Source organism: Juglans microcarpa x Juglans regia, chromosome 3D, assembly GCF_004785595.1.
Source record: "Juglans microcarpa x Juglans regia isolate MS1-56 chromosome 3D, Jm3101_v1.0, whole genome shotgun sequence".
NCBI classification, from domain to species: domain Eukaryota; kingdom Viridiplantae; phylum Streptophyta; class Magnoliopsida; order Fagales; family Juglandaceae; genus Juglans; species Juglans microcarpa x Juglans regia.
The window spans coordinates 13,919,139-13,933,296 of NC_054598.1; the positions used below are offsets into that span (position 1 = coordinate 13,919,139).

The window sequence follows — 14,158 nt, forward strand, 5'->3', positions numbered from 1 at the left end:
GACTTATCTTTGTTCAAAACCTGTCCCGAGGCCTTCTCATAAATGTCAAGTATATTGAGAACATACCTAAGTTCCTCAGCTTTAGCTTGGCAGAAAAGCAAACTGTCATTAGCGAAAAAAAGATGATTCACTGATATGGGACCTCTTCCAATAGGGACTGAAGTCAAAACTCCACTAGTTTCAGCTTTGTTTAGAAGGGTAGTGAGGGCTTCTGCACACAATATGAAAAGGTAAGGGGACAAAGGATCCCCTTGCCTAAGCCCTCTTGAGGGTAAAAAGGATTTTTGAGGCTCCCCATTCACAAGGATTGAGTAAGAGACCGAATTGAGGCATGTCTGGACTAAATTAATCCAGTGAAGAGGGAAACCCATCTTGGTCATGATGGCTTCAACAAATTCCCATTCCACCTTATCGTGTGCCTTGCTCATGTCTAATTTGAGGGCCATAAAACCTCTTTTGCCTTTCATTCTTGCTGTCATGGAATGTAAGATCTCGTATGCTACCGGGGTGTTGTCTAAGATAAGTCTTCTGGGTACAAAAGCATTTTGATTAAGAGATATTAGCTTGGGCAATATGACCTTTAGCCTGTTTGCAATAGTTTTAGAAACTATTTTGTAAACAACATTACATAGGCTAATTGGTCTATAATCAGACACTCTCTTGGGGCTTTTTATTTTGGGTATGAGGGAAATGAAAGTGTCATTAACCTCACTTAGTGAGCCACCTTGGTTCAAGACTTTGAGAGTAAAATTATAGATTTGCTCACCCACCACCTCCTAATGTTTTTGGAAGAACTGAGCTGGAAAGCCATCCAGGCCAGGGGATCCTAAAGGATTCATCTTAAAAATAGCATCTGTTATGTTTTCTCTAGTGAAAGGGGTCATTAGCCAAGCCTTCATCTCCGTATCCAATTTGGTTTCCAGAGCATGCAAACAGGTTTCAATAGAAGGTTGTGTAGAAGCAAAAAGTGAAGAGAAATAACTTGTGAACACCCCTCCAATCTTTGCCTGCTCAGTCACAGCTCTTCCATGTGATGCCTTAAAACATTTAATGGTATTGGTTGTCCTTCTTTGACTTGCCTGCATATGAAAATAGTGAGTGTTCCTATCTCCAAGCTTGAGCTAATGTTGCTTTGCCCTTTGGTGCCATTTTAAATCATTTTCTGTCATCGATGACATCACTTGCTCCTGTATCCTTCTCATGGTAGCAACATGATTGTCTGAACCAGTTTCTCGGAGATGACCAATTCTTTGTAGACCCTGTGTGATGTCCTTTTCCTCCAACTGTTTTGATTTCTGCTTCCATGCCAGCAACTCTTGTTGGCAAAATCCAATTGTTTCCTCACGAGGCTGGCCTCACAGCCTGTTCCATTGCCTTTTTTCCAAGCCTCACTTATTACCTTTTGGCACTCTTCCTTCAGTTCCCAAGCCATTTCATATCGAAAGCACCTTCTTCTCTTCCTTCTCTCATTCCTTATACTGCATGTATCAATGATAAGGGGTGAATGGTCAGATTTAATAGCAGCCAGCGTAGTACACGAGCCATAAGTGAAAAGATCAGTCCATTCCTTGTTCCCGAGGGCTCTATCTAATTTTTCTTTAGTAAACTCCCTTCCAAACCTGTTGTTTGACCATGTGAAACATAGCTCCTGTGAGTGAATATCGTTTAGACCACAAAACTCTACTGCTTGCCTGAAATCCTCAATTTGTTTGTAAGGTCTACTTGCCCCACCCATTTTCTCCTTTTGGTGAAGGATCTCATTAAAATCTCCAGAAACAAGCCAGGCCATGGGACTGGCAGGTTTTAACATCTTCAAAAGCTCCCAACTGCTGCTCCTCTTTCCAGTCTCTAGATGGCCATAAAAACTCGTGATTTGCCAACTTGGTCCACTTTCCTCCTCCTGGACTAGTGCACTAATATGCCATCTCGTATAATTAATTATTTTGACATCCTATTTTTCTTTCCATAAGAGAGCTATACCACCACTAAGTCCCACGCCTTCAACTGCAAAACAGCCATCCATCTTCTATTTCTACTTTTAGTTTCCAGTAGGAAAACCAAAAAGGGACACTTTTTCCTTAGATAATTTTCTAAGGGCACTAACTGTCCGAGGGTTCCCAAGCCCTCGGCAGTTCCACACCAAGATACTCATTACGTATGGCAGGGCTGGAAACCAGCCACTACCTTAACAAGAGAGTTTTCCTTCGAATCATCCTGCTCCTTTAACTTCTTTGAAACCGAATTAACATGTGCTTTCCTTCTTTTGCAGCCCCTCTGGTAATTAACTCTGCCTGACCTATTGGAAATATCAGCCAGTGGAGTAGCACCATTGCCTTCCTCATGGATGATTCTTTCACGGGCCTTCCTCTTCCACCTTCTAACTGTGCTTCCCAAGTCCACCTTACCCAATTTCACTTGATCTCCTGCGCTGTTTAACCTGTCCTTCATCCTCCTTCTGTCAGAGCTATTCAGACGATAGGTAACATGACTCCCATTAGGTGCCATCCCATAGCTCTTTAAAGTTTCCTTATTTTCGGGATCATATTTTGGAGACCCAAATCCTTCTCTATACTCATGTGCCTTTCTTGGTATGTCAGACCCGGCTCCATGCTCAAACAGGTCCCATGTGTGATCTTTTCAATATCTCCCACGCTGTCAAAACCCTCATGCTTGTGCGTTGACTCCATTGCTTTTGAGCGAGGGTCACCTATCTGATCTTGTGGTTGGTTCCCAATAAAGCCACCCTGAGTAGCTCCTTTACCCACTTTATCTTCTTTTGGTGGGTGAGATTGGACCCCTCGAAATCTTCTATCCTCCTTTTCCGCTGGATACATGTCATGTTTCCCTGCAAAGACGTCCACTTTGTCAACCTGGCTAGTGTACTTTGGATCCTTACTGTCAGACCAATCCCCTTCTCCATGTTGAGCACCATTACGGTGCCTGTCACCCCTCCACCACCGTATCTACGACTGTAAAAAATATTTATGTTCCTGGGCTGCGCTCGAAGCCAGGGGCCAAACTGGAAGAGGACCTATTCATCACCTTGTTCATCTGTTCTCAGCCTAGTACAGCTTTTCCCTTTATGATAAAGCACCCCACACTTGAAACAAAAACTCTACAATCTTTCATATTTAAAGGCAATCCAATGCTACTTGTCCCCTAGCATCAGCCGTTTCCCTCTCAATAGAGGTTTGTGAAGGTCCACCGCTACCCTCACTCTGAGGCATCTCCCCAAGCACGTCCATCAGCATCGGCTTCAACCCTGATTACGTGACTAATGGATGCTGCAAATTGCTTCCTGAAATCTTCAGTCATGGTTGTCAATGGAAGGTTGTGAAGCTGCACCCAAAAGGGTTCAAACCGGAACTGTAATGCATGGATTGATATTGATTCGTCCACTTCCATCATAGTCAAAAGGTGTCTATACCAGTTAATTGGCTCCTATACCATACCAGTTAATTGGCTCCTATTTTACTCCCTATGCTCATTTTTCATGCTGCTAAACACCATATTTTACGGCGCGTTCTGGAATTCTTGTAGGAAAGTCCCTTACTCATTCCTTTTGTACCTTGGATAATTATTGAACAATTTTATTTGTTTGTTTGTTTGTAGTTGTTTACTAGAATGCCCCTCATCTAATAAACCGATATTCTTCGCGTCCTCTTGTGGATAATATAAAAACCCAACCACCCCCATGCCTCCTTTTAACTCCTTCTCGCATCTTTCAGTTTTGTGAACATTGGAAATGGGACTTCTTCCATGTCCATTGCCATGCCACAGTACAGACCAAGAGTCTAATAAATCTAACTCCAATCACCTTCACTCAGAATCATCAACTTCCTCCCTTTCTTCCCAGCCAAGTCTCCCTCTGTTCCTTCTCTCTCCCTGTCATCTCAACAACATGAACAACCTACTCCCGCCGCTCACCTCCTCGGTGTTTCCACCCTCAAAGGCCACTCTTACGTTTCCTCTTTAGCTGTTGCAGGAAAATTCCTCTACAACGGCTCTTCTAAAGGCGAGATATGCATATGGAGCCGAGACTTCGAAACTAGTTCGTTGACGGATACAGCGGTAGCTATAAGCAACGGGGCGGTTAAAGCTCTGGTAGTCTTGGAGGATAAACTATTCACTGCCCATCAAGATCACAAAGTCCGTGTGTGGAAGACCGATAACAATACCCAAAACCAAAAATACACATGCATAGCCACTCTCCCCACGCTTAATGATCGTTTTTCAAGGCTTTTCTCGGCCAAGAACTACGTGGAGGTGCGGCGGCACAAGAAGTCCACGTGGGTACATCACGTTGATACTGTTTCGGCACTTGCTATATCCAGGGACGGTTCTCTTCTCTACTCGGCTTCGTGGGATAGGACGTTCAAGATTTGGCGAACCTCAGACTTTAAGTGCTTGCAGTCTCTGAGGAATGCGCACGACGATGCAATCAATGCTTTAGTATTGTCCGGAGATGGGTTTGTTTACACTGGTTCGGCGGATATGAAAATCAAGGTATGGAAGGAGCAAACGGGAGATAAAAAGCATTCACTAGTGGCTACATTAGAGAAGCACAAGTCAGCCGTTAATGCCTTGGCTCTACGCAGTGATGGGTCTGTGCTCTATTCCGGCGCGTGCGATCGGTCAATTCTGGTGTGGGAGAGGGATAGGGAAGCCATGGATGGTGCTGGCGGTGGACATATGGTGCTAGTGGGGGCGCTTAGAGGCCACACTAAGGCGATTCTATGCTTGGCGGTGGTGTCGGATTTGGTGTGCAGTGGTTCGGCCGACAACACTGTAAGGATCTGGAGGGGAGGAATTGACAAGAGCTACTCTTGTTTGGCTGTGTTGGAAGGGCACAGACGCCCAGTTAAGTGCTTGGATGCGGCTGTTGATCATGGTCATGGGGATAGAAGTACTGGTTCTGATTCTGGGAGTTCATATCTGGTTTACAGTGGTAGTTTGGATTGTGATATTAAGGTTTGGCATATACGGGTTCCCTTTCCATGATGGGGTGTAGTTTATTTTTTTTTTTTTTGAAGTTTATTTTTAACCATTTTGATTGTACTTAAGGGTGGGAAAGATTTTGCTTCTTTTTTACAATTTTATAGATATGGAATTGTGTATTTACTGTTTTGACAGCGTGAGTAGCTGTTTGGACGGTGAAATGGGATAATTTTAAACAAAAGTTAAAAATTGAATAAAATATTATTAAAATATTATTTTTTAATATTATTATTGTTTTAAGATTTGAAAAAATTGAATTATTTATTATATTTTATGTAAGAATTTTAAAAAAATTATAATAAGGAGATAATATAAGATAGATTGAAAGTATTTCTCAATCAAACGAATCTCGGAACATTAAGATAGTGCATGATATACGGCAATTTTAAAGACAGTTTCCTTCAATTCTCCCTGTATAAAACTTTGAATAGAAGTTGACACATGACCCATGCTCTAGAAGCTTTGGACTACAACTAACCAAAATTCTTACCAAACGCTGGTATAAAAATATTATTTAAAAAAATTTACTTACAATCTCTTATTGATACATCAAATGGATCACTTATATGAAAGTATCTCTCACATATAAACTATATTAAAAAATATATGTATTTTAATTTTATTTTCTATAATTGTAATAAGTCTATCCAACTCTAAAAAATATTATCTACAGATTTCGTCCACTGATTTGACATTGAAAACATAGCCTCCACATGATGAGTTAATTGGGTTTTGAAATGATTGCTCTATGTTTAGAATTTCAAACACAAGACAGGAGACCTAACGCCCATGATAAAGGCGTTCTCATATTATTCATAAGTACTAAGTTTGAAGGTTAGGAAAAGCACTCCTGACCTTCCCTGCCCTGTTCTTTTGCGGAAAAAATGCATTTAATTCCAAACCTCTTGATGCTCGATCGTATGCCCATAGATTTCCTTCAAGAGATGGCCAGCCGTTGAAAATTAGCAACTCGAGTGATTAGTTTCCAAGTTGAAACGACACGTCTCGATACGTTGTTGGTATTTCCCTATGGTGCCCAGTCTTCTCCATGGTCAATCCATATGTTGTGCGCGCAACTGAAAGGAATTAATGGCCCTAGCTAGCTCCTATATTCATGTATAACTCAGTAAGATTTGCAACTCCAAGACTACATCTTTAGCAAGTCGATCTAACCAGTTTAATTGTAATGAAACTATATATTATATCCAATTCAAGCACCAAATTAAGTCGTGTTTTGTTTAAAGACACTCAACATGGTTGAATACGCTCAACATGAAAGTTTGAACTTTGAATACAACTTGGGGACCTATTTCTTGGCCTTATAGTCAAGGAATCATGCGTTAGTACTGTTTTTCTCTTCTTCTCCTCCTTTTTTTCACATTGCTTTTGTTGGTTTGAATTGTTTTAAGAGGTGCCCTCTCCTCATTTTGTATTCTAATTTTTTCAAAGTTATATTATATACAGTACTACTACAGACTAGAATATCAAGATTATTCAACCAATTATAAAAGGAAATTACAATTATTTCTAACGTATTTTATATATATATATATATATATATATATATATATACACAATCATATAATGACAAGTACTGCACCCCTTCAAATTAACAAATTGCCTATTTTTTAATCCCTCCCACTTGATTAATTAATCAGTATTTTCTTTATAGTACCATGCACTGTCGCAGTGCCGCACTGCAGAAACCTTTTAACTTATTCATGTTTCTTGAATGAAAGTAGTATTTCATCAGGAATATTGAGCATCAAAGATTTGCTTAATAATTAATTACAAGTGGCATTGGAGTTAGGTTAAGAGTCATGCAGCATCTTGATATATGCATGGTCTCATATATCTATTATTTATTCCATCTAATGAATTAACTAATCAATAGTTTTTATATTATGTGAAGGTAGTGGAGATGGGACTTTTGGCCACAAGGGTACCAGAAATTAATAAACTGATCTTAAAGGTAATTCATAAAAGATGGCAAACATTCTCAGCTGTTTCACTTTCCACAGAAACCTACCTTCCCCTAACTTGCAGCTTCTAGAGTCATGTTGATCAGGTTTCATCCACGTTGAATTAAACCAAGGTGGTAAAAGCAAACTGATCTAGTCGCTGGCCTCTAATTATAAGCTACCTAGCTTTTTTTTTTTTTTTTTTTTTTTTTTTTTTTTTTTTTTTTTTTTTTTTAAAAAAAAAAAAACGAAAATTAGAGTAAGCATATAATGAAAGATACAAAGCTATTAGCGACTATTAGAAAGGATTAGGTAGGAGGGATGGGGCCCATTTCACCGGAGTATACAGCTTTGCGCTACAAGGGACTCACAAAAGAGTTCCGGGCCACACTGTTTAATATGAAAAATTCTATATACTATACGATTATCTTATTTTTATCATTTTAAGTAAGATGTGTGTCATATTTATCACTATTAAATGATCATTTATTTCATACTTCTTTATCATTTAATGATAATAAATGAACCACATACTACTTAGTATGATTAAAATAAGATGGGAGTGTAGTGTATAACATTACTCAATCAATATTTATCCGGAGGAAGGGAGTTCTTTTTGCTTAATGATGTTGATCATGCATGCATGGCTACCAGCCTGCCACACACTCATAAGCTGATTTTTTATTAATGTAAGGTACATGGTTGATGGTTGCCACAAAATCAAAGAGTTATAGAAAAATAATTATTATGATGTGGATTTAAAAAAAATACATATGCTTTAATTAAGCATGATCAATAAATTATTAGCTAGTATTGTAGGAGTGGAAAAGGAGAAACCTAACACAAACAATGCTCTACCAACTTCCTACCAATTCGATCTGCTATTAATGAGGCGCATTGCTGAGATAGGCATTTAATCAAAACGTAGGTCAAAGTAAATCATGTCATGTGAATAATATTATCTCCTTCGGTACGTCAACCCAGTGAAAGATACAAAAATTCTATAGACAACCGCCCTTGCGTCCCGCCGCGGCATCGGCTCCCACGTGGCAAACAAAAATGACACCATTTCATTTATTGCTCATTTCCTTTCGTGTCTTTTCGTTTCATTTTTGTCATTCCCCTTTGTTCCCCTTTCCCCCATTGATCTCCACCGAGTTGACCCTGTAGTTCTTCATCTTCACTTTTAGCAGAGCTATATTTACTGCCACTGGTTGAAAAATTAGTCTTATGAGGATGAACAAGAAATGGGTTTGTTTCTGTATTCGTTATTATTATGAATGCGAACACTTCTAGATTTGGGGTCTTCGAGGATTGGGATGAGATTGGTGTTGGTGTTCTATTATTATTTTTGTTTGTGGTTTTTAGTGTTTCTTTAATCACTGTCGAATGTCAAAACGGTTGAGCATAGATGTATGTGAGGGAGAGAGTTGTGTACATGTGCTTACTATGGCAAATGATCATTTATTTCACTAAATTTTTAAATTTTTTGTGAAGTGCTGTTAGGGTCTTGATTTGGATTTGCGTTTTGCTCTCTCAAAGATTTTGATCTTGGGTTAATGGGGCCAAAGATTTGCATGAATGCTTCATGCGGAGCAAACTCCATGCATGAATGGAAGACAGGCTGGCCTCTGCGATCCAGTGGATTCGCCGATTTTTGTCACACCTACGGGTAGTTTTCATTTTCTCTGCTTCTGCTCTTGTAATTCAATTTAATTTCTTATGAGGATGATTTGATTTTCCAAAGGCAAGTTTTGGGTATATTGAGATGTTGAATTGGTGTGTTATTGGTTTTTTTTTTTTCATAGATGGTTTGGGTGCGTTACTCTTGAAGTTTTCCTATTTGTGATAGAAAAATTGAAATGCTCGAGTCTTCAAATGCACAACGGTGATCAGATCTCCCTCTCTGGTTTTGGGTTTTGCTCTCTTGCAAGCTTCCTCGAGCTACAGAGATTTTGATTTCCCTCCTTTCTGCATAATTTTGTTTCGTTTCCTTTATTGTTCTTTTTTTTATATATGTAATATTAGTTGTTGACGTAGCAGTATGGTGCCGCAGGGGGGACGCAAGCCGGTTGTCCCTAGACTTATTGGTGAAAGATAATGCTAGCCCAAGTTCTAATATTCTACATGATTTATGTGTTAATTATATACTTCATTATATAATAATTCGATTGTGTGATCACCAGCATGTTTAAATGAGTACTACAGCAGCTTGGCACATCTTACTTCCTTTTTTTAGCCAAGACAAGCTTTTAAGCCATTGTCAATAATTGTGAGCTAAGACTATATACTTAGTTCTCGGGTTCACATTCTAATTTGTTCAGATGTAGGCTTATAGAACAGAGGAAAATGCGCCAAATTCTTTATTTTTCTCCATCATCCACGTTCCCATGGAAATTTAACACTTTTTGAAAGCCACACATTTCGAGTACTTGATCTTCCAATGGCAGGGTCTGCAGTAGTAAACTTAAAAAGTTAATCTATGCATGGTATTAGAGTTCGCATATAGCATTAATTAGGCTCACAAATATCTGATTGCAGCAAATTAGTTGAAGTAGATCAGCAAGTCGCATTCTCGTAGGAAAACTAACCTGCCTTTTTTTAGTATTGTATTCATCTTAAATAGAGATTACAAGCGTGAGTAACGGTTATGTACAGCTAACATCATGGCTGTCTATTGTGCTATAAAAGGAAATATAATTACTGCCTATTATGCTATACATGGAAAATAAGAACGTATACAAAATAGAGTAAGGAATTAAATATGAGAGGAAGTCATAGAGAGAGGATCATGGTTGACAGATCGTATCTCTTCATCCCCCTCAAGCTCATGGCCGTATTGGACTACTGAAGAGCTTGCTTCTATTCGGTAGAAACTTGGAAGCATACAATGGTTTTGTAAATATATCGACGAGTTGATCTGGACCAGAGATATGTTGCAGAGAAAGAATACCACAAGCTACTTGTTCCTGAACAAAATGAACATCGATCTCAATATGTTTCGTGCGATGATGAAAAATGAGATTCTTAGCCATGTTGATAGCACTGATGTTGTCGCAATATAATGTGGGAGCAGGAATTAAATAGCCAATGCTTTTCAGAAGATGCATGAACCACATAAGTTCAGCTGTGGTTGATGCCCACGCACGGTATTCTACTTCCGCTGTGGAACGAGACATGGAAGCTTACATTTTAGCTCCCCAGGATAACAAGTTATCACCCATATAGACAACAAACCCAGTTGTAGAACGTCGATCATCCCTGGATCCTGCCCAATCCGCATCACAAAAACCACGAAGTGCAATGAGAGGAGTTTGGACAAAATTAAGGCCAATATTAAGAGTACTTTTGAGATACCGAAATATAAGCTTAACGGCAATGAGATGAGTGTCTCGTGGACTTTGCATGAACTGACAAATATTGTTGACTGCAGAGGAGATGTCGGGGCGTGTCAAAGTGAGATATTGTAGTGAATCAACAAGGCGTTGATAATAAATTGGATCAGATAGGAGGGCTTCCTCATTAGCAGTCAACCACATACCAGAGGCCATAGGAGTGGAGACTGGTTTCGCACCGTCCAGACCAAATTTCTGAAGTAGAGAAAGGAGAGCGAGTCTGAGTGACAGTGATGGTCGACTCATCTCGTGTAATTTGTAGGCCTAAAAAGAAATGAACATCTCCAAGATCCTTCATGTGAAAAGCAGTAGAGAGATGAGAAATAAAGCTGCTGATTTTTGAAGAAGAGCTCCCAGTTATAAGTATGTCATCGCATAAATTAAGAGCACAATTATTTGAACCTTGACGTCAAGAAAACAAGGACTGATCATAGGGACATTGATGGAAACCCATTTGCTGAATATAATTGCTGAACTTTATGTACCATGCTCTTGGAGCTTGTTTTAAACCGTAGAGATCTTTATGCAGTTGACAAACATAATGAGGATGAGATGAGTCTTCAAAACAGGTGGTTGAGATATGTAACACCTCGTATTTTAGTGTATTTTTATTGAATGATTATTTTTATTAATTTGAAATTTATTATCTTGTTTTAAAATTGTCGGATATTTTTAAATGGTTTATTTTATGATTTTTAAATTGTCAAAATTAATTTGTTATGTTTTCTTAATATTTATTATTGTGATGCATTTAAATTGTTCTTTATTTTAAATTAATTGATTGTTGGATTTAATTATTTTATTTTTATTTTATCATTACGTTTAAATTATTTTAATTGACTTGCTATTTTAAAATCTTTTTCGTTGGATCATTTTTGTGACCCAAGATGTGAGGATTGGACCTCATTTCTTTCCCTTACTTTTCTTTTTCCTCCTTTTTCTTTACTTCTTTCTTTTTACTCTCCATTTTCTTTTTTCTCTTTCTGCCTCTCTCCCGCACGAAACTCTCCTCTCTCCCTCCCCGTGCATTTCGTCACCTCACCCAGCCCGCCGCCGCCGTGCACCTCACCGCCCAGCCCACCTTCTTCCCCTCCCTCCGGTGACTACCTCCCTCCATTCTCAGCTCCCTTCGCACCACCGTGAGTCCCCAAGAACAGCCCAAAACCGTGGCATTCTCTTCGTTCCAGCGCGGCCGTCGCACCACCTCTGGCCACTATTTCTTCACCACTCCATCCTCGACCTCTTAGCAACCCAATGCACCCATCATTAGCCCGATCTACTACCGATGAAGCACATCCATTAACATTTCCGTTTTGGGATTTGTGGTCTTCGACCGCCCTCTACGCCGCCACCCACGGCAAACCACCACACCATTGGCTTCACCGACATCTCTAAGCCCCACCCTATCAATTTCGGATATTGATTTGTCTCAGTTCAAAAGTGGGTTTTTGAGACCCATGGCCTGGTGTATTTTGCACTGTTTCGTTGCTATGCCGCCACTTCTTACAGCTCCGTGATCATTCGAAAATTATTATATAGCACTGTAAGTATTTTTCCAAAGAACTTTCGTGATTTAAATGTATTTTTACACTAACTCATTTTATCTATGAACTGGTTGGTTATGCCGGACTGAGTCCGAGCAGTACGGGGGTGGGATGGTTTGGGGATAGAGTTGTTTGTGTGATTGAATTGTGTTGTCATTAGTTGGTTATTGGATATTGGTGTTGTTTCATGTATATGGCATATTTGCACGCATGTTGATATTTGTAAATGAAAACTGGGTTTTTGCATGATTGCATACATGTTCATGTGTTTATTTGAAAATTGGATTTTTATGTGAAATGATTTTGAGTGTGTTTAAAACGACTGGATTGACTGGTTTGAGAAAAAGAAAAAGAGACTGTAGAGATGGTGGTAAGCAGGGATGGTGATAAAGTCCCGCCTGCGATTCCCGCCTATGGTGCACGCGGTAGGGATGGTGGTAAGCAGGGATTGTGGTTGTGTCCTGCCTGTGATTCCCCCTACGGTGCACGCGGTAGGGATGGTGTTAAGTAAGGATGGTGGTATAGTCCCGCCTGTGATTCCCACCTACAGTGCTCTGATAAGTACTCAATGTGTGGAAAGGAATTGTAGGGATGGTGGTAGAGTCCTGCTTGTTATTCCCGCCTATGGTGCACGCGGTAGGGATGGTGGTATAGTCCCGCTTGCGATTCCCGCCTACAGTGTCCGATAAATGGTTGATTTTTGTGTGAATCATTTTCTGGAAAAATGACAGATTATATTTTTGGGCCAAATTGGGATTTTGGCGTGTGTTGGAAAATAATCATTTTTGGAGAAAATGAGGTTTTGGGATCTGTTTGTTGGTTGCATTAATGCGTTTTTATCCCGAGAGTTATTTGGATTATTACTTACCTGTGGTACCATTTCATGGTATCGCAGATTTTGATGCAGATGTGGATGACGAGCCTTACGCTTGGCTCCGTTGGAGGAGTGATCTGGGATTGCTCTCGTGTGTCGAGATTCATCTTATTACTTATTTATGTATTTGCCTTTGTAATATATTTTGGGATGACTGTATAACTTTTTAAAGGTAATTTGTTTTGAATATTTGTATTTAAATTTCTGGTATTTAGTTGACTTATTTATATTATCCACTGCGACTTTTGTTGTGCACTTTTGCGTGTTGCACACACTTAAGCACATTTCTTTGGGATGCGTGACCCGTGTTCATCATCCTGACGTCACGATTCCCGTATTTTTGTACGTAGGAGTCGGGGCGTCACAAGATAAATATACACGCTCTTGTAAATCATCGTGAAGAAAAGCATTGCTTACATCAAGTTGTTTAATTGACCAGCCTTGAGACAAAGCAAGTGTGAGGATCAATCGGACGGTACCATGTTTAACCATAGACTAAATGTTTCATCATAATCTAGGCCAAGAAGTTGTGTGAAACCACGGGCCACTAGTCGAGCTTTATTCCATTCAATTGAGCCATCAGATCGTGTTTTAATTTTAAACACCCATTTGCTGCTAACCAGGTTCATGTCTGGTTTTCGAGGCACAAAAGTCCACGTGTTGTTGCTATGAAGCACATTAATTTCAACTTGCATGGCTTGCTGCCATTTTGGACTAGTGAGAGCGTGCTTATACGTTCGAGGCTCTTGTGGTTGGTTTGCAAGATCAGTTAGAAAGCATCCAGGTATTGGATGTCTTGAAGAAAAGAAAATCTTAGGCTTTAATGAACTTGTTTGAGCCCGTGTTATCATAGGATGAATTCGAAGTGGTGCAGATTGTGAGATGGCCTCAATCTTTGGAGAAGAAAATTCTGAAGCATCCTGAATGATAGTGTTAGTAGGAGGCTCCTGGCATGGTGCGGACTGATGCATTGATGCAGGGTGTTGAACAAGAAGTGAAGAAGAATGCACATGGTCAACATGATTGGCAGCTGCAGTTAAAGAGTCCGATGGAATAGATTGCAAAGTAGCACTTTGAAGAGGCTTGGGAAGAGCACGAACTTTGAAGGCGTGAAAATCAGATTTATTGGACTCCTGCGTAGACCTAAAGGGGAATGTTAATTCATCAAACTTTACATGCAGAGAGATATATATGCTACCTGTTTGCATGTCTAAACATTAACACCCTTTGTGATGTGTAGAGTATCCTAGGAACACACAATGAATGGATTTATAGTCCAGTTTGAACCTTCCAAAAGGAGTAAGTAATGGGTAACATGCACACCCAAAAACTCGTAGAAGAGTATAGGATGGTGGCGATCCAAAAACAAGTTCATAAGGAGACTTG

General features: G+C 39.6%; 1 protein-coding gene and 1 pseudogene across 1 annotated transcript; one reads left to right on the top strand and one right to left on the bottom strand.

The window, feature by feature from the left end:
- The first annotated feature begins 3,693 nt into the window (after nt 1-3,693).
- On the top strand, nt 3,694-5,127 carry LOC121256555 (annotated as a pseudogene).
- A 5,017-nt stretch (nt 5,128-10,144) lies between these two features.
- LOC121255057 (uncharacterized mitochondrial protein AtMg00810-like) lies at nt 10,145-10,600 on the bottom strand. Its single transcript, XM_041155351.1, has one exon. The coding sequence runs from the start codon at nt 10,598-10,600 to the stop codon at nt 10,145-10,147; it is 456 nt and encodes a 151-aa protein (XP_041011285.1).
- Nucleotides 10,601-14,158: the final 3,558 nt, after the last annotated feature.

Bases quoted from the DNA above. Each gene is read 5' to 3' on its own strand.
- LOC121255057 (XM_041155351.1), bottom strand. From the start codon at position 10,600: ATGAGTCGACCATCACTGTCACTCAGACTCGCTCTCCTTTCTCTACTT.